This window comes from Parus major, chromosome 1 (genome assembly GCF_001522545.3).
Source record: "Parus major isolate Abel chromosome 1, Parus_major1.1, whole genome shotgun sequence".
NCBI classification, from domain to species: Eukaryota; Metazoa; Chordata; class Aves; order Passeriformes; family Paridae; genus Parus; species Parus major.
This window is the reverse complement of record NC_031768.1, coordinates 30,700,008-30,721,060: the sequence shown is the minus strand read 5'-3', so window position 1 is coordinate 30,721,060 and position 21,053 is coordinate 30,700,008. Positions and strand designations below refer to the sequence as shown.

The window sequence follows — 21,053 nt, the reverse complement described above, 5'->3', positions numbered from 1 at the left end:
AGTCATGGTTTAGTGTATTACATTTCTCAGTAATAAGAGATAACTATTTTTAGTGTTAGCTAAAAGTCTGAGCTTCAAAAAAGAATGAAGAAATCTCTTATTCACTGGTTATGTTTTTCAATGTTCTACCACCTCTTACCTCGTTCAAAATTGCCCAAACAGCTGAATTTTGTATCACTGAAAGCCGGAATGATGAAATAGGATTTAGGCTGGGGTCAACTGTTCCTTCAGCTACACCATTTTCAAACTTCCCTGCAAAAGTACATACTCAATTAAGTCCTGTTCAACAAACTGAAGTACAAAATCCAGAAAATGTACCTGCAGTATCACAATAAACTGTGACAGAATCAGAGTATCATTCCCAAAATAAAAGGCAGTGAGAGATTTTGACATCAGATCCAGTTTTTGCAGCAGCAAACAATATGGGGCACACCAATCTGAACAGGATTATGCATAATGACAGCTTTGAAACTGTCTAAAGGCATTAACACCTTGAACTCAGTGAAGATTTTGACACAGGTACTCATTTAATATCACAGAAATTATATGCTTTTGGCTTATGTGTTTTCAAATAGGATTAAGGACAAGGAATATCATTCATGCATAACATATTCTTATTTAAAACATCTTCAGTTATATTAGGACAAATAAGAATTCAATTTAAAAGCCCAGTTAGACTTTACAGTTAAACCATATAGACAACTGTAATTTATTATGACAAAAAAATGTGCTTCCATTTAACAGAATTTCCCAAACTGTGTTCAGCAACTCATTAAAACGGTGTAAAATTTCTCTTCCTTGACAGCATGTATCCAAACACCTTCCTCAACAGCTCCTTGGATGTTGAAATGCCAGTCTCATCCTGTGATGAGACAGCTGATTGTTTATAGGGTGGGCTCAAATCCAGGCCAAGCACACAACTCACACCAAAGCACTTGTGCAGTCACAGGACAGAGGAGGTGATCTTACAAAACCTGGAAATGCCTTTATTATAATCTAGGTGATTAAAACTGGCAGAAAAGTTGGATGTAGCTGCACCACAAGTAAGAGTCACAAGAGATCTCTGTTCAGTACATCAGTCTCTGAAAAGAACTAGTGGACACAATATTAAGTAAAGCCTACGGAGTCATGTACCCAAAAATGAATGGTAAAAACTCTGGTTTAGGTTTGTTTTGGTTTTAATAAAGATGTCTTTAAGAGTTGCAATAGTAAAAATACACATTTTTTTCTACTGTTACATACCTATCCTGAAGTAACCATCCTCTAAGCGTTTGTCTTTGGTTTCTTTGCTTAATACCAGTTCTTCACTCTAGAACAACAAAGCATAAATGAGATAATTTATTTTGACATATGACTATGCCAGAGAAAGACAAATGTGTTTGCATTCTTCTTATATATTCAGCATCCATTTTTTCCAAATAATTAAGAGCAAGCCTGGAATATAGGTACTTACAGCCTTAGACAAGGCAACAAAAAAAACCACAAACAAAATAAACAAACAAACAAAAAAAAAAACCAACAAAAAAAACCTCACAAAACCCACAAAAGAGCAGCAGTGTCCCAGGACTGAACAATACTTGGCTTTGAAGGAGAGAAATCTCCTCTAAGTGCCCCATGAAACTCACATGGTAATTGCCATGTGAACAGAATTCTTAGCACATACAAGCATACACAGTAGGAGACAAGGAAAGACAGGACCTGCCTTCTTTTTCTATGGCTTAACAAGAGCCTTCTCTCTTGGACAAATGAAAACCTACAGCTTGCTTTTTGACCTAAGACTTTGGGTGAGATGGAAAGCCATCAGACCAGCAAGGGAAGCACCTCAGCTATCACTGCCTCACTGTAGGGACAGGGATCAGTAAGTGTTTTTTAATAAGCACCAAAAAAAAAAATAAAAAAGCTTGAAAACAGCTCAAAAATTAAAACCATGATCCAATACTGAAAGACCCACTCTAAGAATTTCTCAGGAATTAATTAAAAATACTTGGTAAAATGGAGATTAAATTTATTAGTTTTTTTCTTTTTTTTAAAATTCCTGTTTTGAACTAAGGCTGCTGAAAAAGTGGTAGGAATGTTTTTGGTTATTTATTTGGGGGGCAGGTGTTTTGGTTTCTTTGTTGTTGTTTGGGGCAGGTTTTTGTTGCAGGTTGTCTTGAGGGCTCTTTTAGTGTGCTGCTTGAATCCCAGACAGATCCAGTCTGGGGGTACTCTGGTATCTAAGGGTTGTTTTTTGTTTTTCTGAATTCTACTTAAGGAAGATCAGGGTTAAAATACTTGAATGAGTTTCTAGCTCTACTGAAGTGCAGGGTGGAGAAACAGGGCCTCAGGAGCTGCTGTCCTCAGCTGATAATATTTTACTGACAATATTTTCTGCTGACACCAGTGACTCAGGAACAGGCGAGATGCAAAATTTCCTGTTTACCTTTTACACAAATTACATCAATAGCAATAGAACCTCTGCAGCATTACTTCCTTAAGGGATGCTCTGGTGGGGGACATTCCACAGCTGAGTAAAGCCAAAAAGGAGATGCCTGATGCACATTTTTGCTCGTTATCTTGTACATTCTTGTATCCTGGCCTTAGATGAAGTGAGGGCTGCTGATGTTTTTGTGGCTGAATGTATTTCTACAGGTCTTGAGAAAAAAGCCCCTTGGATTTGATGACATAATATCCCACATCATGTTGTATAATTAGAATCAAACTAGCAATTTTGCTTTTTAAGGATGGGAATAGTAAGAATTTCCTATTTTTGCCTGCTCCAAGGAAGGCAGACTGGGAAAATGGAGATGTGAACTCCTCCACACTTACTTACTTAAAAAAAAAACCTACAAAAAAAACCAAACCCCATTCAACATATGGCAATTTTGGCATATTTTTCAAGCTTCCTTTACCAGGTATGTGGGGGAAGATAGAGATACTTTGTCATTTTAATACTAAATAAAATAAACTTGTCTGAAGTAATATCTTAATCCTCTCAGTCTTTTGTTATATAAATAGTTAGCTGTAATATCTAGTTGAAGGAAAAGAACCAATGCCATCTGACTTCAAACAAGAATATACTTTAGATAGTGTAGTACTCTCCTGTTGTAAAACTGGCTCATTTATGGGGAAAAAAATCAGAAACTGGGAGAAAGGTACACATTCTGTTTAAGAATCTATATATTTTGGTATCTAGTGGGTTTGGATGTGTGTCAATCCCTCAACTAAGACTTTTTTATGAAGTCAAATAGCAGATTGACTTTCATCTCCCAAAATACACAGGAGAGGGCAGACTGTTTATTTTTTTGTTTTAAATAGCAGCAAACTGGAAGAAAATGACCTTGCTCACCTCAAAATTACCAACAGCACTTGTAGCAACTGCACCCTGAATGAACATCTGAATAGTTACAATAGTCTTCTCTGAACATATCCAATGAAAAGAAGGAGAAGTATGAGAACATCAGAACATCAAGTTAAAATAACCATTTATGTCTCCTCACCCTGTTAAAAAAGTCAAAGAGACTTTTCTTTTATCCTGTAAAGGAGAAGATACGAATCAAAAAATTCATACCTGGAAAGGCAAAACTTCTACAGTTGTGTTTAGAAGTATGTCTCCAGGATGCTCTGGATTGCCACTGTGAAACAAGTACCTATAAATGAAAAGGAAAAAAAAAAGACAGTCTTCCTACATCAGTCAGAATCAGCTGTGTTACTGTCTTACATGTTAATTGTCACTTATGGATGTTACAAGGATAAACATATTTTTTATACTGGGGCTACATCAGCTGGGGCTAAGATGGTTTCACATGTTACTGTAATTGGAAGGGGTCAAGTTTTGCAGTTGTTAGAGAGTAGTTTGGCAATATTTTACAGAGGAAGGGAGTCTGCATCATCTGCTCTTGCCAGATTGCATTACCCAAAGCTGTAGTCATTACTGCCTGGCACACACTGGTATCACCTCCAGGAGCAGGAGCCCTGCCTTCCTACAGCCTCTCCCCTGCACACGTCACCCTCTCCCTGTGCCCACAGGATGAACTCTACAGATCCATTCTTAAACAGTTCTGGGAACTCAGCCAAGTCAATATTTTGCCAGGTGAGTGTTCCCCAAGTTCCATCTCTCCACCATAGTTCATTGCAAAATCTCACTGATCACTGTGCCAGGAATTCCCAACCTACATCCACACCCTTTATGTTACCTGAACTCAAACTTCTGTTCCAAGGACAGATTTAGTTAAGAAAAAAAATCCCCCCCTCCAAAAAAGCCTCAAAAAACAAAACAAAACAAAACAAAACTAAAAAGAAGAAAAAGAAAATACAACAAAAACCAAACAAAACCCAAACAAAAAAATATAAAAGCCTGTTTTTGACACGTATACACACATAAAAAGGACTTTTTAAAACCTGTACAAAGTTCCCATTACTCTCACTCAGTTTGCAATTATTTTTTTTTAAATTTGACAGAGTAAGTATGTTGGAAACATTATCTAAACCATCCCTATCAGTATCAATCAGTGAAGTGTTCAAATTCTAGCTGCCTACTCTGAACAGCTTTTAAAGTACTGCATGTGTGTAGATTACAAAAGAGACAGTTTAATTCCTCTTTCTTTATATATAACAGGAACTTCATGTTATTCTGAATATGCATTATGTAAACCAGTAATAATATTTTTTTACCACTAGGTGGAATCAATGCTTGAAAATTGTTCACTACTTGCCATTTTTTCTAGTGGACCAGAGTAAATTCAGATTACTGTCATAAAGTACTTAGATCCTACACCTACTCAGATGCCACTTTTAGGAAGACAATTTTACTTTTATTATGTTTAAATGAATATGTAAAAATCTATCAACACATTTCAAACCTTTCTTCAATTGGAACTTAGATGGTACTTACTGTTTATTTCTCTTTGACATTAAATATGTCACCAGCCAGAGACAAAATTAGTTCAGAAATTATCACTTGATTAAAATTAAAAACATTAGCTCAATTTGCAATTATATTAAGATGCAGTTAGAAATGTAAATTCCAGCTTGTCTTTATCCAATGTATCTGAAGCCAGTTTGAATACCTACCATTAATCCATACTCCATAGCTACAAGACAAGTAGAAAACAGTTCTCTGACCCTGACTCAGAAATGTCTGTGACCCCCAAATGATAGAAGTATTTTAGGAAAAGCACACACACATAGAACATTTATCAAGGCTCAGAAAAGGAGCAACACCTCACATTGTGACACAAGAAAGCCACGCTGATCCCTATTACACTGGTTTCAGCAGAACTGCACAATTGTACTGGAAAACAGAACTGGACTAAATAAACCTCACTACTGTGTTTCAAGAGAAATAATTACCACACTGTACTTCAATGTAAAGGTTAGTCAATTCCAAAGTATAAAAGCTACCTAAAACATCCACAGTTCTTCCTCACAGTTCTTCCTAAACGAATCTTGTGACTTTTTCTAGACATTAAGGACATTCAAAAAATCCCAATGAATTAGTTTTTTCTAGGAAAATGCCTTCATTGTACATCTCAATAGTAAGGAAAACAAAACTCTCAGGAAAGTTGACCAGAAAACTAAAAGTACATTCTGCTGTCTTTTGACCTAATAGATCTAACTAGACATTCCTTAGTCTGTCAGATAGCCTAAGCAGTACTGGCCATTTTTTCTCTTGAAAACATTGAAAATTCTAAGGAGACTAAATTTAAAATGGAAGTAATCAAACACTCGCTGTCTAAGGTATTCCCATCAAATGCTCCACCCAAACCAGACATGCTGCTTTTCCTTTGCACTTAGTTCTGAGAAGACACACCTAAAAATTCACAAAGAAACTCCCTGTGATCTGGGATCACTGTGCTCTCAATGAACAGTAATTGGCTTTGGAGCTTTGGATGGGTTTTTTGGGGGAAGCAGTAGCAGTGAGGGCTTTGTTTGTTTGTGACAGGTTGTCATTTATTTATTTGGGTTTGTTTGCTTGATTTTAAAAACAACCCTGCAAGCACACAAGCACAGTCAACCATTTCTCCTACTGAGTTATCAGCTTTGAGACTGAGATGCACCTTCCTCCCTTCAGCAGTTGTCACTGCATTAGAGCAATGCACTCCCGAGTTGGCACAGTGCCAGAACAATTTACAGCAGTAATTAATCAAACCCGAATTTCATGTAATCAAACCTGCTATTTTAGTATATTTTCCATAACTATCTGGTAATCCATATGCACACACAAATGTAACACATGCACATGTCACATTTTAAATTATGTTTAGAAAGGAAGGGATATTTTTATATCTGAGCCTTGCTTCAACACTTGACAGATAACACCTACGTATACATTAAAAGTTACACAGATTGAAAACAGAAGCCTAAATACACATACACAGTCAATCTGTATCTATGATAAATATTTTGTTTAGAACTAAAATTTACCAATTAGAAAGTTTTATTTGAAACAAAATTTAATTTACATACAAACAGATATTCTACAGCTCCTAAAATAAGTGTTATTAGCTATTCTTCTGTAAACGTGCTTTTCTGACTGGGGAGATTTTCCAATAGAGATTCTTTGGAAATGGACTGAGAGAATAAAACTAATTTCAAAACAAAGGTCACTTAAACATCCCATTCAAAAATCCTTGAAACGGCTTTTAAGGAACCTGTCTTTACCTCCCCAAACCTTTTGCACTCTATATATGCCAAGACCTTTTTACAAACTTGCTGTTATTTTACGTATTTAATTGGATGAGAGACTATTATGGGTTTCTTCCTCCCAGGTGGAGAGAAGACTCTTATGTCCCCTAACTAATGAACTGATTTATTCATCTGATATTTCTTAAGTAAAACAGGTATTTCTAAAAACCACAGACACATTTGCAGGACATTTAGGGTCCTCACTAAATCACTAATGTAGAGTAATCCAGCTAATAGCCATAGGATTACGAAGTTGCTTCCTTTTATTTAATTCCTGCACCAGTAGTAAGATGTCTGGCCCAGTGGTTTTTTCTATCAAGAAAAACAAGAGAAACACTGGTTTATAACTGGACTGAATGACCTTAAATGTCTTTTCCAACCTAAAAGATTCCATTATTCTATGGTTTTCAGACTATGATAGGCATTTCTCAATACAGATACTAAAGGATCTGGGACTAGCTTTGCTTCCAATTTCTAAATTATTTTGACACCTGTTGTGGGATTTACACACGACAGTCCATGCAAACAGTAAAAACATGTACTTTTTTTCCCCAATTACTTAACATTTTTCATAGGGTAGAATCACTAAGATTTCCATGTTTACCTGCTGCTTAAACCTAACACCTTCTGAACCATTCCTTCAAATAAAAATTCTCAAAGCAATGGATCTCTAAATGTAGTAATCCCAACCAAACATAAATTCACCTGAAGTTAAAAAAGCCAAACCCTACTATTGCCTTATGGAATATTACTTCACTACTTTCTTACAAAATACAAACAGGAACATAGTTTCAACATTTTTGATGAAAGTCATCAGAGAAAAGTAACTCTAACTTAAAATTGCTAAGTATAATACTAATGTATCTGAATCTAAAAGAACATTTTCTGCTGCCAGTGTCTTTAAAAAGAGTCATGGGTCAAATTACCAGCTACTCTAGATATTCAAACACAGAGACAAAAACCTCCTCTCTACCAGAAATGATTAAATGTATGAACTCACACATGTTCTGCTCATGACCTTCGTGTGGTAGGAGAGTAAGAGGAGGCTAAGTGTTAATACTTCATGTAGCATTAAAAAATACACAAAATTTCAAGAGCACTGAAGGTTTAAAAACAAACAAACAAACACACCAATAGCAATCATCAAACTAAATGGAGCAAAGTCAAAGCTGCAAAGAAAACTTCTGTTTTCATACATAGTGACTTCAGTATTTACACAGGCTGAGGGGTTGAGTTGTTGCCATGGAGCTAGATGCACATATAAAATCAAGACAAATAGAGGGAAAAAAACCCTCAGCCAATAAGCTGAAACAAATATTCATACACATCCTATCACACAAAGGGAGGGGAAGGCATAAGTGTGATTATAATTTCTGACAAAAGATACTATTAGTCTGCCAATGCAGTTAACTATTAGGGTACTTTAAAAGCCCACACTAAGGTTCAGAACCCCTCCAATACTGGGCACCCAGAAAGATTCTCATATTTTGTAACATCCCCCAGAAGATGGATAATTAATATTACTAATCTGAACTGGTGACTTTAATATTCTTTTAATAACTATATTTTTTCATCACCTGTGCTTTCAAAAAGAAAAACCCAAAACAACCATGCACACCTCTACCCACCCCCTATCTTGCTTGTAAAGGGATGTATATCTCTTCTTTCTGTCACATCCAAGCATGTTTAGGCTCAAAACCTAAATTCTCTCTTTTACCCAATTTAGTTTCTTCTAGGTGTTAAAAAATATTTTATATTTTATATCTAAATAAAGTGCCAATTATTTTTTCTTCTGTAGAAAGTGTTCTAATTACATATTCTAGTTAAAATAGAACTGAAAACACAACAATTTTATTAGTAAATTATGGCAGTTTTTTAAAAGGAAACAGTATACAAAAATACTTTAAACAGCAAAATTCACATTCACTGTCAATATATCTGGGTTTTGTTTTGAAGGAAACAAGTTATCTCACCTGATACTAAACCTGATTCTAAGAATGTAAGAATGCAGGCCTTTGTAAACATCAGGAATCAAATCCTTTCTTTCACATATCCTCCTTACATCTCCTTTTAGCAATCTGATGTATTTTAGTATATCTCATTTTCAGAAAAGGAAAATAGGTAGGAAGGCAGAGAGGAAATGTTTCCTTCCATGTTTGAACAAATTGTCCATAGCAACATGCAGCCTTAGAGTTTTTAATTCTGCACGACATGAATTTCTGTAAAAGCAATATTCAGTCAGCAATTTTTTTGGCTCTACAGATGCCATCATCCACTGCAAGAGTCATTATTCACCAATTCTTTCCAGCATTTTTGATCACTGGATGCAAATGTGGTAAAAGAAAACTAATCTACCTCCTTTGTGTCACTTTCTCAGAATCCTAATTAGGAAGTGTTATTCTGCTGTCACTGGAAACCAGTATTAACCATACACTATTTCCTCCTGCAAAACACAAACAGAAGATGAATAATTTCCTTCTCTCAAGCTCAACGTATTCTCCTATTCTTCATGCCTCTTACTAAGTCATTTGAAAAAATTTGCTTATACTTCCAAAAAAAGTGTAATTCCTCCAGTCTATATATATGCATCTGCCAAGTACTCACAAAAGGTAAGCAATGTAGTGGAAGCTTTTTTATACATATAGATTATATATTTTGTTATATATGTAACATCTTTTTGTTTTAATTCCAAATTCAGAAAAACCTCCCCACAAACAAACAAAGAAGAAATCCCCTGGCCTCCCCAAACAACACAAAACAAAAAATACCCCCACCCTATTACCTTCTACGTGAAGTTCCTGGTAAGATTTCACTTCCTCTGACAAAATGAGCCCATTTTAAGTGTCTTTATATAAACTGGGCTGTATGGTTGAGAGCTGCAAGGGTTGAATTCCTCATCTTCACAGAAGTATTGACCCAGTGCACCTAAAGGAGTGAACTTTCTCATGTTTGTCAATGGACCACAAAGCAGCTTGATTGAAAAGGTGATGGATGGATTTTGGGGAGTGGTCTGAGTCTGTTTTATCCATCACATGCCTAAGAAATTAATTCTCTCATACCATTTCAAAACTCAATCTGAATATTTTAGTAAGATTACCTGAACCATTTCCTAACCCTCTTCACTTGTGCAATATGTGTAGAAGGTATTTGGCTGGGTAAGAAAGTCTCATTCTCTAGTCTACTTTTCTACTGCTTCCCAGACTGGACCATGACATCCACTGTCTAAAGCTGCACTGTCACATTAACTGTAATTAAAAAATCTGGCATTAAATTAATTTTAAATTTTTTATTTTGGAGGTGGTTTGGGGTTTTTTTCCTATTTCATGGATAGGGTTTTTTTGTTTGTTTGCGTTTTTTGCTGGGGGTGATTGATTGTTCTTTTACAAGGTTATTTCTGCTGAATTTTTAATCAAGTGAGATGTAGAAAGACTTTGTTTGGGTTTTGAGTTTAGTATGTGTGTATGTATATATGTGGGTGTATGCACATAAACATTTTTTACCCCCCTAGCTTGGATGGGGAAACACAGATAACTCCCTTTACTTTCCTTATACACAAGCATTTGCCACCATTTGAGATTGCAATTGGGTAAGTGACCTCATCACAGGCTGGAAAAATGCAATTATGACATTTCAGAGACTCCAGTCCTTCTGGAAATCACGTGAAGTATTTCAGAGTATCTCAAGTGGCATTAGACATCTAACATTTTGGCAAGAGCATTAAGCCTCCAATATTTCTGACTAAGAACTATAAATCCAGGAACACTGCCAAGTACACAAATCTTGGATATTAGTACCATTAAGGAAGAAGCAGCATGTCCTTGGCTTAGGCAGCTCTTTTCTTCTGTCTCTGATCCATACTCTGAGGTTTTTTTCCCTTTTCATATGAAGTCCTTGCCTCATTATTATGGGCAGAATTCCATGCCCAGAGCAAACCGCATCAGTGCCCGGAGCCTGCCTGCCAAATCCCTGCTGTCAGTGCATCCATTTGAGGATGTTCTACTCATTAGTACAGAAGCTTATGCAAACAGAGAAACCAAAGTCCTCAAATTCTATTTTATGTACACTGAAAGTATTATCCCACCTGAAATGTACTAACAAATACCAAAACATTTAAAATAATACATTCAGAGATTTTCAAATATTTTCTATCAACTGATGTGACCATTACGAGCTTCATAAAATGGTGTTGCACTTTATTACCGTACATCTTTAGAATCAGAATTAAAGATTACTTCTAAATTATACACTCTATGTCTATGAACTTTAATAGTTCTTGAGCTAAAACTGCCCATAAAAAGGTTTCATGTATTGGGCTGCAGGAGAGGCTCTACCCTGAACAGTGATTATGAACTAGGAACAGCTTATATACCAGGTCACCAGCAAGTCGCTGCTGTACTCATCTAAAACCAAAACAATTTTGCAGGTCCCTAGGTTTTGAGTGGTTACTACTGCAAAAGCAAAGGGTGAGGAAGCTCCATTTCCAGTTTTGGAAAGCTGTTAGGAAGTTTTTTTTTCTGTTGTAACGCATTTGATCTTGTATCTCTCTAGCCACAGGAGGACTTGCATCCCATAGAATGGATAATTAATTATATTTGGATACATACAACACTGACTGCTATGATACTTTTTTGTACTTAAAAAAAAAGTTTATTTTATTTTTCACTGCTAGAGAACCTGTTTTAAAAGCTGCCTTTATTTTCCTTTACAAAATATCACACACCCATCTGTCACTTTTTATGCAGGTATTTTTCAGCACTGTCACAATAATTTCAAAGCAGACAAAATAATGTGTATGTTTAGTTACCAGGAGTCCAACAAGATACTATTCACACTCAATACATTGATTTTCTAGCTTGAATAGTCAAATATATATTTTCTTGCACGACTATTAATTCTGTGTTGTGAGAAGATGCCACAGGAAATATAAGTGAGCTTAATATAATGTGTTCCCTGCAATTCCAATGTCCAGAATACAGAAAATTAGACGAATCATCTCAAATGCTGCACATCCAGTACCTATGCCAATATTTCTAGTAGAGCACAAGCTAGAAAATGTAATCTACAAGGTGGTTTGTCAAAGATTCCACTTTAAAACTGAAATTCCAGCCAGCAAGTTGTACCTTATAAAATCACTTTATTAATAGTCAATGTCGCATTAAGATGACTACTCAGTAACTTGCTAAAAGGAGAGGCCAACCAGCTACAGGGCAACTGTAGAGTTCAAAGCAGTGATGGGAGGGAAATGGGAAGGGAAAAAAACCAACACTGCAAGTAAAACCACATTGCCCCTCTCCTAAAAAAAGTAAACTGCTAATCCTTCTGAAAATATTCAAAGTAACACTATGAAGCAGTATTGCAGAAGAGTCTGGAGTCCAAGTTCTATGAGGAACAGCTGAGGGAGCTGGGGGTGGTTAGCCTGGAGAAAAGGAGGCTCAAATTCTCTCCAAAATGCCTGAAAGGAGGTTGGAGCCAGGTAAGGCTCAGTCTCTTCTACCATGTCTCAGTAGAAAAGACAAGAGGAAATGGCCTTAAGTAGCATCAGGATTAGATATAAGAAATATTTTCTTCACTGAAAGAGCAGTCAGGCATTGGAATAATGTCCAGGGAGGTGATGGAGCCACCATCTCTACAAGTTTCGAAGAGGCAACTATATGTGGCACTTAGGGATAGGGGTGCTGAGTTGATGGTTGGACTTGATGACCTTGAAGGTCTCTTCCAACCATGATGATTCTGTGAAGCAGTTACATACATGAAATAATGAGACTCATATTTTAAAAATATAAATCAAATTTATATATGTATACTAATGATGTTGAGGTGAGTTTTTGTTTCTGGTGTTTCTTTTTTTTCCACAATATAAAACACATACATGTCTTTTCCTGCAGCTTTTTTCTTCTAAAGGGTCAGCATTTGAAATCCATTTATCCTGAAGCAAACCTGAATCCCTTTCCAAAATATCCATTCCAAATTCCTGATGCAGAACAGCCATAAGTTATGCACTTCCAAGGGCTTTCTCAAAGTAATTAGTGCATGTGTTCTTTGAAAACAACATCTGATTTGTGTCCATCACACCTATGGGGGGGACTCTGAAACTTAATTAAAAAAAGAAACACTTTACTTTTTTAATGATGGATGATGAAAAAAAAAGTTTTAAAGTGATGATGATGGACACCAACATCACTTTAATGCTGCAATGGAATGTCTTTCTCAGATGTGTTTTGACTGGTTCATAACGAAACTCTTAAATATAACTGTCTATTTTAATAATTAAATGTGTGGTTGGAACAGCAATGTACATACCAAAACAGCGAAGTGGATTTCAGTAATTATGTAAAAACCTGAGGGAACAAAAATTCAGTATTTTTTATCTTTACAATGTAAGCTGTTTTGAGCATCTAGAGACCAGTCCATCCCTTTATTTAAAACAAAAACCAACCAACCAACCAAATCCAAACATACCTTCAACACTGTTATGCAATTTGTTTTTATGAGGAACATCCTTCAATCTACCTTCATTTTCAAAGATTTTCTACTGAAAGAAATGTATATCTTTTCTTATTGCAAAGGATGAGACCCTAGATTACTATTAAGGGACTTTAGTGTTTTGGCTGCAGAACTTTTGCTTGGAAAGAACCTAGAAAGCTTCAGTACAAGAGCTGTCACTAAAGTAAGCATTAGAATTTTTCAGTTTACACATCTCTGTTCTCCAGGTGTGGTTTAGAACAAGCACCATCTATCTGACTGTTTAATATTCAGCAGGAATCTGACAGACAGATCTTGCATAAAATAGGGACAAATGTTACTTTCTGCTCAGTGAAGTGAGCTCAGTTCTCACTTTAAGTTAAGAGATCCTTGACAGTGTTATCCCTGACAATATTCTCAGATCTTAAAAATTAAATATTTAAAGATTTAATAGAAGATAATTACTGAACTGCAGAAAACACAAATTCATTTCCACACTAAATGTTCAGCAAAACATTTGGTGTGGAAAAATAAACTACAGGAACAAGTCAGTGCTCTGTCACAGTGTAATAGACGTGCCATTTATTCAGTCAGAGCTGTGGTCAGTATTTCCATTAAAAAACTTCTTCACCACGAATTTATTATGGGAGTTACTAAGCAGTTACCTCAAGCTGACTTGGCAGACAAAATTTCCTTTAAATTCAAAGAGCTCTTCTAATACTTAAAAGAGAAAAGAAAAAAAGAAAAAGCCTGTTGCATCTTTTCACAAACACAAGATTGCTATCAAAAGTGTGTTTTCTACTTTTAATTCCCACCATCAGAAGCATTTCTCCACCACGTAAGTCTTCCTAATGGTTGGTCCATTTTCCCTTTTCTGTATTTCAATCTGCCAGTCACAGTTTTATTTTTGACTGCCTCACTAAGCATCCTTGAAATATCAGGAAATTTCACTGCTCGACTAGACCTGCACTTGCCAAATTCTGCAGCTGCTGGTCAAGTTACACAGACAAACAAAAACAAGTCCCCAGTAACTTGAAGTTACATCTGTAGATCCAATTCACTGACTTCAGGAAGGTAAAATACTGTATTTTGGAGGACACTGTGGCAATAGAAGGTAAAAGTCATAATAAACTTTGAAATGGCTTACAACTATAGCTGAATAGGTAGCATCACTCAAACTTGTGGACTTCCTTTGAGGAAGCAACAGAATGTAACACATTTCCTTTCTTCTAAAACTAAAATGCATTTCTTCAATAAATAACAAAACAAAGAAAAACCAAAACCAACAAGCCCCAAATCAAACAACCAAACAAAAAAACCAAACCAACCAACAGAAAAAAACCCCAAACAAACCAAACAAAAAAATCCCACTAAACCAAAAAAACTCCACAAAAAACACACAACCACAACCACCCCCTAGAATGAAGAAAACCAAACAAAAACCCCCCAACAAAACCCAAAACAAGCCCCACAAACAAAAGAAACCCCAAACCAAACAAGACCCTGAAAAACCCCACTTCTTCCCCCAAAAACCCAAAACATATAATCCTCTACAGCTAAGACTATTCTTAACGCAGCAGGTGAACATAACTACCTTAGGCCTGGCTACAATTTTCCAGGGCACAACAATGAACATTATTTTCCCACCTTTTACACAGATAATTAGTACTTTCTCACTCTCCTAGTTCCGTTTAGCATTAAGGTAACAGGGACAAAAAAATGTGTTTTTTCAAGTGTTGGCATAGGAAAAGTATTTTGTCTTTAATCCAAGGAGGTATGGCAGTTATGTTCCTCCACACATGCACCTTGGAAAGCTAAGTCTTTTAAAGCATAGCAATCAACTGAGAGAGTAATATGACATCTCAAACAACAACCTTGAGTTTCATAGGTCAGACTAGTTTGGAACAACATAGTCACAACGGAACTACTGATCTTCACTGCTGTGCTAAGCCAAGGTGAAAACTTAGCCTTTGATTATGTACCAAGGTACACAAGTTGACTAATTGGATTCAGTTCAAGACAGCAAAAAGGTCTCCTTCACAAGAAAAACAGCCAGTCAAATTGATTCAAAGAAACTTTGTTCTACCAGGCTACAAGTATTGGCCTAAAAAAAAACCCACATAAAGTGTGTGAAGTAAGGAGAAAAGGAATCCACTAACATAGCAATACTTATCTAGACCTTAAATAAACCGTGTATTTTATAAATCTTGAATTACTATGTTGGCAAGACAGTAGCTAGCAAAGCAGCAAATGAGTCTCAATAGAACTAAAGGATTACTAGTAATCAAGTGCTAACTTGATTACCCTTAATTAATCTGACCAGTAGTTGAAAAGAAGTCACCTTAGTACTCCAACAAATTTCAGATATTTGTATTTTGAAAGCACATATTCCCCTTTTTTTTTTGTTGTGTTTTAATATTTTCTAAATAGGTCAACCTGGAATCTTAGCACAGAGACTTTTTTCAAGCCCTAAAGCTACATCTTGAAATTACCCTTCAGAGTCCCCAGCTTTCAGGTCTAGGGACATCCTTATATACTTCAGCAAGATTTCTGATCAGGACAACTAAGGGAACAAGGCCACAGGGCACAACACACTGTACCACATACCATGCTGTATGTACAATTGCTCTGTAATTAGAAACAGACTAACCAAATACAAATAGGACCAACTGGCATATTTTAAATTCTCTGCATCAGAGAAGCACTGGTTTTGCATTGCATTTTTCAAAAATGCTCCAGATTAAATGAAAAAAAATAAATTTAAAGCAAGACAAAACTTACCATAGTAAAAGAATTAGAGGGAAGACAGTAATGATCACCATTTCAGCTGAACTCCAAATGTCCTACACCATTTCGCTTTAGGTTATAACAGCCCCAAATTCTACCTTAAAGCATTCTTGGCACAAGCAACTTCATATGAGACCAACAGCGAGTAATTACTAACCTTTCTACATTGACTGGCTTGTCAAATTTAAAGAGAATATAATCTCCAGCAACTGGTGTGACAGCCCAGAAAAAATCTTCCCCTACGTAGGTTTTTTCTAGCGTATGCCCCTGGTAGACTTTTAAAGATGTCGAAACCTCTGCAGGTGGATTCACGTGGATTTTATGCAGTAATGGTTTCAGGAAGTCTTTATCCTAATTGAAAGACAGACAAACATCATGCTGGTCAGACAACCTTGTTTATTATGTTCCTTTCGCAAGCGGTTACACTTAAACATTGGCATAAAATGGAAAATGAATGCATTACTCATTTTGGGTACAACAGATCTTATAAAAAAAATTAGAAAAAATATCTCCTAGCAAAAATCCACATAAATAAACTGGAGTAGCACTTCTACTTTATAGTAACCCGTCTGAATCAGATTTAATTCCAGCCGGAGCAATACACATCATGCTTAAAAATGCAAGGCAAGAAAAGGCCTGTTTTCTCCATTGCCATAATGTTTTTCATTTAAACAGCCTGCTCTGTAATGGAAGGGAAATATTGTCTACTAACTGTGAGTTTCTGGATCTTCCCTGCTAGAGAAGAGTGGAGGCCAACATGCTGGAAAAGAGAAGGCCTGAAGCGTATCCGCAGGTTAGATTTCTGTCGATCACAATGTTTCTGAAATGGTGGGGAGAAAAGGTAAGGGTGGGATAAAAAACAGAACAACACATTAGTAAAAACACAAGGTAAGAACCTAGGCCTATTTATCCAGTTTTTCTTGTTCTCATTCCAGAAGTCCACCAAGACTGCTGTGCAAATGTAATACTGTTCAAGGTCCTTGCACAGAACCTGTTTATTCAACAAGGGCATTTCTTGAGAAATGAAGGACCAAAACAAGAAGTTTATTCCCCATTTGGAACTTTCTCCAAGACAGCTACCCAAGCAGCAATATTCTGCAGAACCTCATGACTGGTTACACATACAAGTTTATTTGAGGTCTGTTACACACAGAATCTAACTAGACTTCTGCATTTTATCCTTAATGCACCCATCTCCAAAATCTGAAGCAGTAACAGCTATAATGCCCCTGAGAACTGTCCCCCTGAAGTTTTTTTTGAGATAAAAATCTTGGCAGGAAGACTCTTCCAGAACATGCAGTAACCATTATGTACACTATGCTGGCTTTCAGCTCACAAAAATCAACTCATTCATCATCATGAAAACATTTTAGAAGCTTTATAACAAAAACAAACTTACAGCATCTTTCTCAGGGTTACACACTTTCACCCAGAGGATATGGTCCAGGAGCCAATCAATAGGTTTCTCCTTATAAAACATAAATATGAACTCTACAATAAGAGTGATATCTGGAGATTGGAACATTTTACCTGTGGGTGACATTAAGAATAACTGGAGTTACTTTAGATTAAAGATAACATTGTCTTTTGAAATCAGTGAGATAGCAGATGATAACATTTGTGCCAAGACAAGAAATGTTAGCACTGAACAACTTGAAATTTCAATGTTATTAAAGGTCAGTACCTTTCAACTAAATAAAACAACTATTCAAACAAGAACTTGTCATATATCTTGGTGCTATAAAAACATTCAGTGTATATTCTATGTACCACAATACAGTCTTCTTAAGAAGAGAAATTGTCAGTTTGAAGAATTATGAGAAAGAAGAGGATTATGGATTGGCATTTATTACTCCCCTTGTCATGTGAAAGTTAAAGCACCTGAGACGAGGAGTATTGCGAGTGTTACCTGCCCAGTCACACAATTGCAGCTTCTGCAGGTACAAAAAGCAGGGAAGCAACACCTACCACTAACTTCAGAACCTTCTGGGCAGGAAATCAGAGGGAAAGAAGGAAGCTACCAGAACATATCCAGAGACAATGCAACTCAAAAAGAGACATCTCACAGTGACCAGAGTTATTTTCTGCAGGTCATAGGCCATCAGCAGGACTTCTGGGTGGCACTGTGCAAAAGGATTCTTGGGAATCCTGCAGACTGTGAGGCTTAAAGGAGGCCTTTGCAAAAGAAGGAAATACTATTGATGAAGAATATTTATTATATTCTATTTATTATCAACATGAGTAATCACCTACATGGTTGTGGAATACCCTTGTCTGGCAGTAAAGGTGTCTGAAGGGAAAGGTGGCCAGTACACGGGCTGTTGTGTCAATCTGAATGCTCCACTTCAAAAAGGTGCCTTGCATGAAAACACTACTACCAGAACCAAAACAACTGGGAGCAGGGCAGTCCAAGGCTGAAGTTAGACTGGCAACTGCTTGTACCAGGGACTGCACTGAAGCACTGGAACTGGCTGCTGAGGGGAACGCTTAAGGCACCATCCCTGGAGGAATTTAAAAGACATGTAGATATGGCACTTGGGGACATGGTTTAGCGGTAGATTTGGCAGCACTGAGTTAATGGTTTAATTTGATCTTTGAGGTCTTTTCCAACCAAAATGATTCTATGACCACATGCCTGTTAAAATCTCAAAGGCAGTTCCAGATTTCAAGGCAGATTCAGAAAACATCACTAGGTTTGCAGATGAAGTCTGAAGTCTTTGAGGTTACAATGGAGAAGGCAAGGAAGAAAGACATCACGAAACAATGAATCACTCAGGAAGACCAGCTGAAGTGATTCAGTGATTCAGTTCTGCGGATATTGCTGAGATGTGGGCAGTGCTGGACTAAGCAGGGTTGGGCTCTTGGGGTATGTGCATCAATGGATCAGAGTCCAACAGCAGCTCTTTTTCAATGCAAGTCTTCTGTCTCTCCACATTTTGGAGTTCCATACAACACACTAACACACAACACTCAGGCACAGGAGATGTTTTGAGGGCTTTTTCCACTTGCCGAGAGACTGCCGTAAGCTTTCTAAGTAACAAGTTCCACCAGTGGTAGAAGTTCTAATATTCTCTCCTACTCTTAGGAAAACCAACTGGAGTAGATGTTAAGAGGAGATCACTGGAAGAGCCTTGCCCTTTTCAGAAAGCAGGTCTGATGCAATCTCTTTTCTTTATAACTTGTGTGAAATTGGATAAGAACAAAGCCAGTGAAAGAATACTCAATGGAAACTCAGAGGAGTTTGGAAGTGTCTGAGTTAGACTACATCATTATGCCATACAACAAATATGGAAAAAGCATCTGACTAAAGTAACAATTATTTCACCTGTTAGAATGATGGCATACTCATTACAGTAGACAATTTACACATTGGGGTGGAAAAGTAAATGTGCTAAAACATTAACTGATTTGACATTGCTACATCAAAGTTGTCCCTTACAGAAACTTTCCATCCAGCCCTTTACAAAGCAAAAATATTGTCATCACCTTTAAGTGTCTGCTGCAATGAGGTCCTCAAATAGGTATCTCCACATGAAAATACTCGGTATCTAAAATCTGAAACTCCCACTACATAAGGAACAATTCCTACTAAGGTACAGAAAATTGCACAGTTTAATTCTTAAAAGACTTAAGAAAGATTATATTATCTTTATTAGTACATTGTTAGTATTTACACACCATATTGCCACATTGTTTAACATTATTTGTAAAAGTAAATATTTAAAAATGCGCAGGAAACAATCACATAATTAGTTAAATGTTGTATAAAATAGTCATGCAGAGTAAAAGCTTTCAGCTTGTCACTTCCAACTAAACAGACCCCAATTTTCCTGGTGATACATCTCTGCCTACTGCTTTCCATGGCATAGGGCAGAACAAAAAAAATACAGTAAGCTCTAATAAAATACCAGCTAAAAAATGGGACCAATCAGATGTTTCTGGGATTTTTATGGGACTGGAACCACCATTTCTAGGTGACACTTGCTGAGGCAGTCTGTCAGTCACATCTGTTTCCATAGCAAGTGCACCTTTCCACATGGTGTCAGAGAGATGCACAATACAATGAGAGTGAGAAGACTGAAATATCCCCACAATATTGTCCTAATCTCAATGCAAGTAGACTGAAGAGATAGTTTATCCTCTTCCAGGATCTATACATAGCCACAATGCTCTCGAATCCTTTTCTTCTTCTACCCAAGGACAGAAGAATCACATTGACATTTTTTCCCTTGACTAGCTCATCTTCTGAAGAACATAATGTCTTTACTTATCCTCACCCACAGACCATGTTACTTAGAATTTGGCATGAAGGTACAGGATCCTACAATTAAGTAAACTGAGAACAAGACTGAAGGTAAGAGTAGGAATTTACTCTTATCTAATTTAAGTTTTCCTAATTTTATATAAAACAGGAACAGGATATCAATGAGTTATTTACTCCCATATGGCAAACTTATCTAGGCTCAGAGGCAGTTTCCTCTAGGCCAGCACCTATGTCCACCGTGCAGTCAACCACCCCAGACTTGGGGAATAATCTAACTGCCATGGTGATGTCACAGGGCACACCAGGGAAAAACAAGCAAACAAATCCCAACCAACCAATCAAGCCACCCTGATACATCCAACTGCAGCTAGTCAGAATAAGTGAGGTAAGCCAACTGTACCTCCATTGCATCTTTAGACCCAAGTGGCCTCTGCATTACACTGCACAGCACCATGGAAGGGTTCAACAGTGGCAACAAAGTCTTCTCATGTTCATTCCTAATGAACACTGGAGCAAAGATAAACAGGAAACACCCTGATCCCAAGACAAGCCCTTGTCTTCCTTCAGTAACCAAGGACAGACATCCACATACCACGTACGTTCTGAAGTTCTGTCACCACCTTCCACGCACAGTTTACACAGCACACGGTTTGGCCTCAGCCCCTCATCCCTCTGTATAACATTGCCTCACTCATTTGTCATTTCTGTCTCAGGACACCACCAGCATAGCAGTTCTGCCATGGATCCACGTCCCATTTCTTTCCATCAGAACAGGCTTCCTACAGCAGCTCAAAACCAGAGCTCTGTAGTGAAGCCTCTGGCAAAACAGGTCTTCAAAGCTCTGGATCCCTGACTGGCCACACCTAGTCCTTGT

At 37.0% G+C, this 21,053-nt stretch overlaps 1 protein-coding gene across 2 annotated transcripts in view; it reads right to left on the bottom strand.

Annotated features, from left to right (window-relative positions):
* Positions 1-21,053, bottom strand: part of MGAT4A (alpha-1,3-mannosyl-glycoprotein 4-beta-N-acetylglucosaminyltransferase A) — a 75,927-nt gene that overhangs the window by 4,464 nt on the left and 50,410 nt on the right. For both annotated transcript variants that reach the window (XM_015623862.1, XM_015623872.3), the window contains 6 exons: positions 17,315-17,445; positions 16,628-16,735; positions 16,073-16,266; positions 3,551-3,629; positions 1,243-1,309; positions 140-252 (listed from right to left, as the gene is read on the bottom strand). In XM_015623862.1, the coding sequence (XP_015479348.1) occupies positions 140-252; positions 1,243-1,309; positions 3,551-3,629; positions 16,073-16,266; positions 16,628-16,735; positions 17,315-17,445 (692 nt within the window). The remainder of the gene's footprint in view (positions 1-139; positions 253-1,242; positions 1,310-3,550; positions 3,630-16,072; positions 16,267-16,627; positions 16,736-17,314; positions 17,446-21,053) is intronic.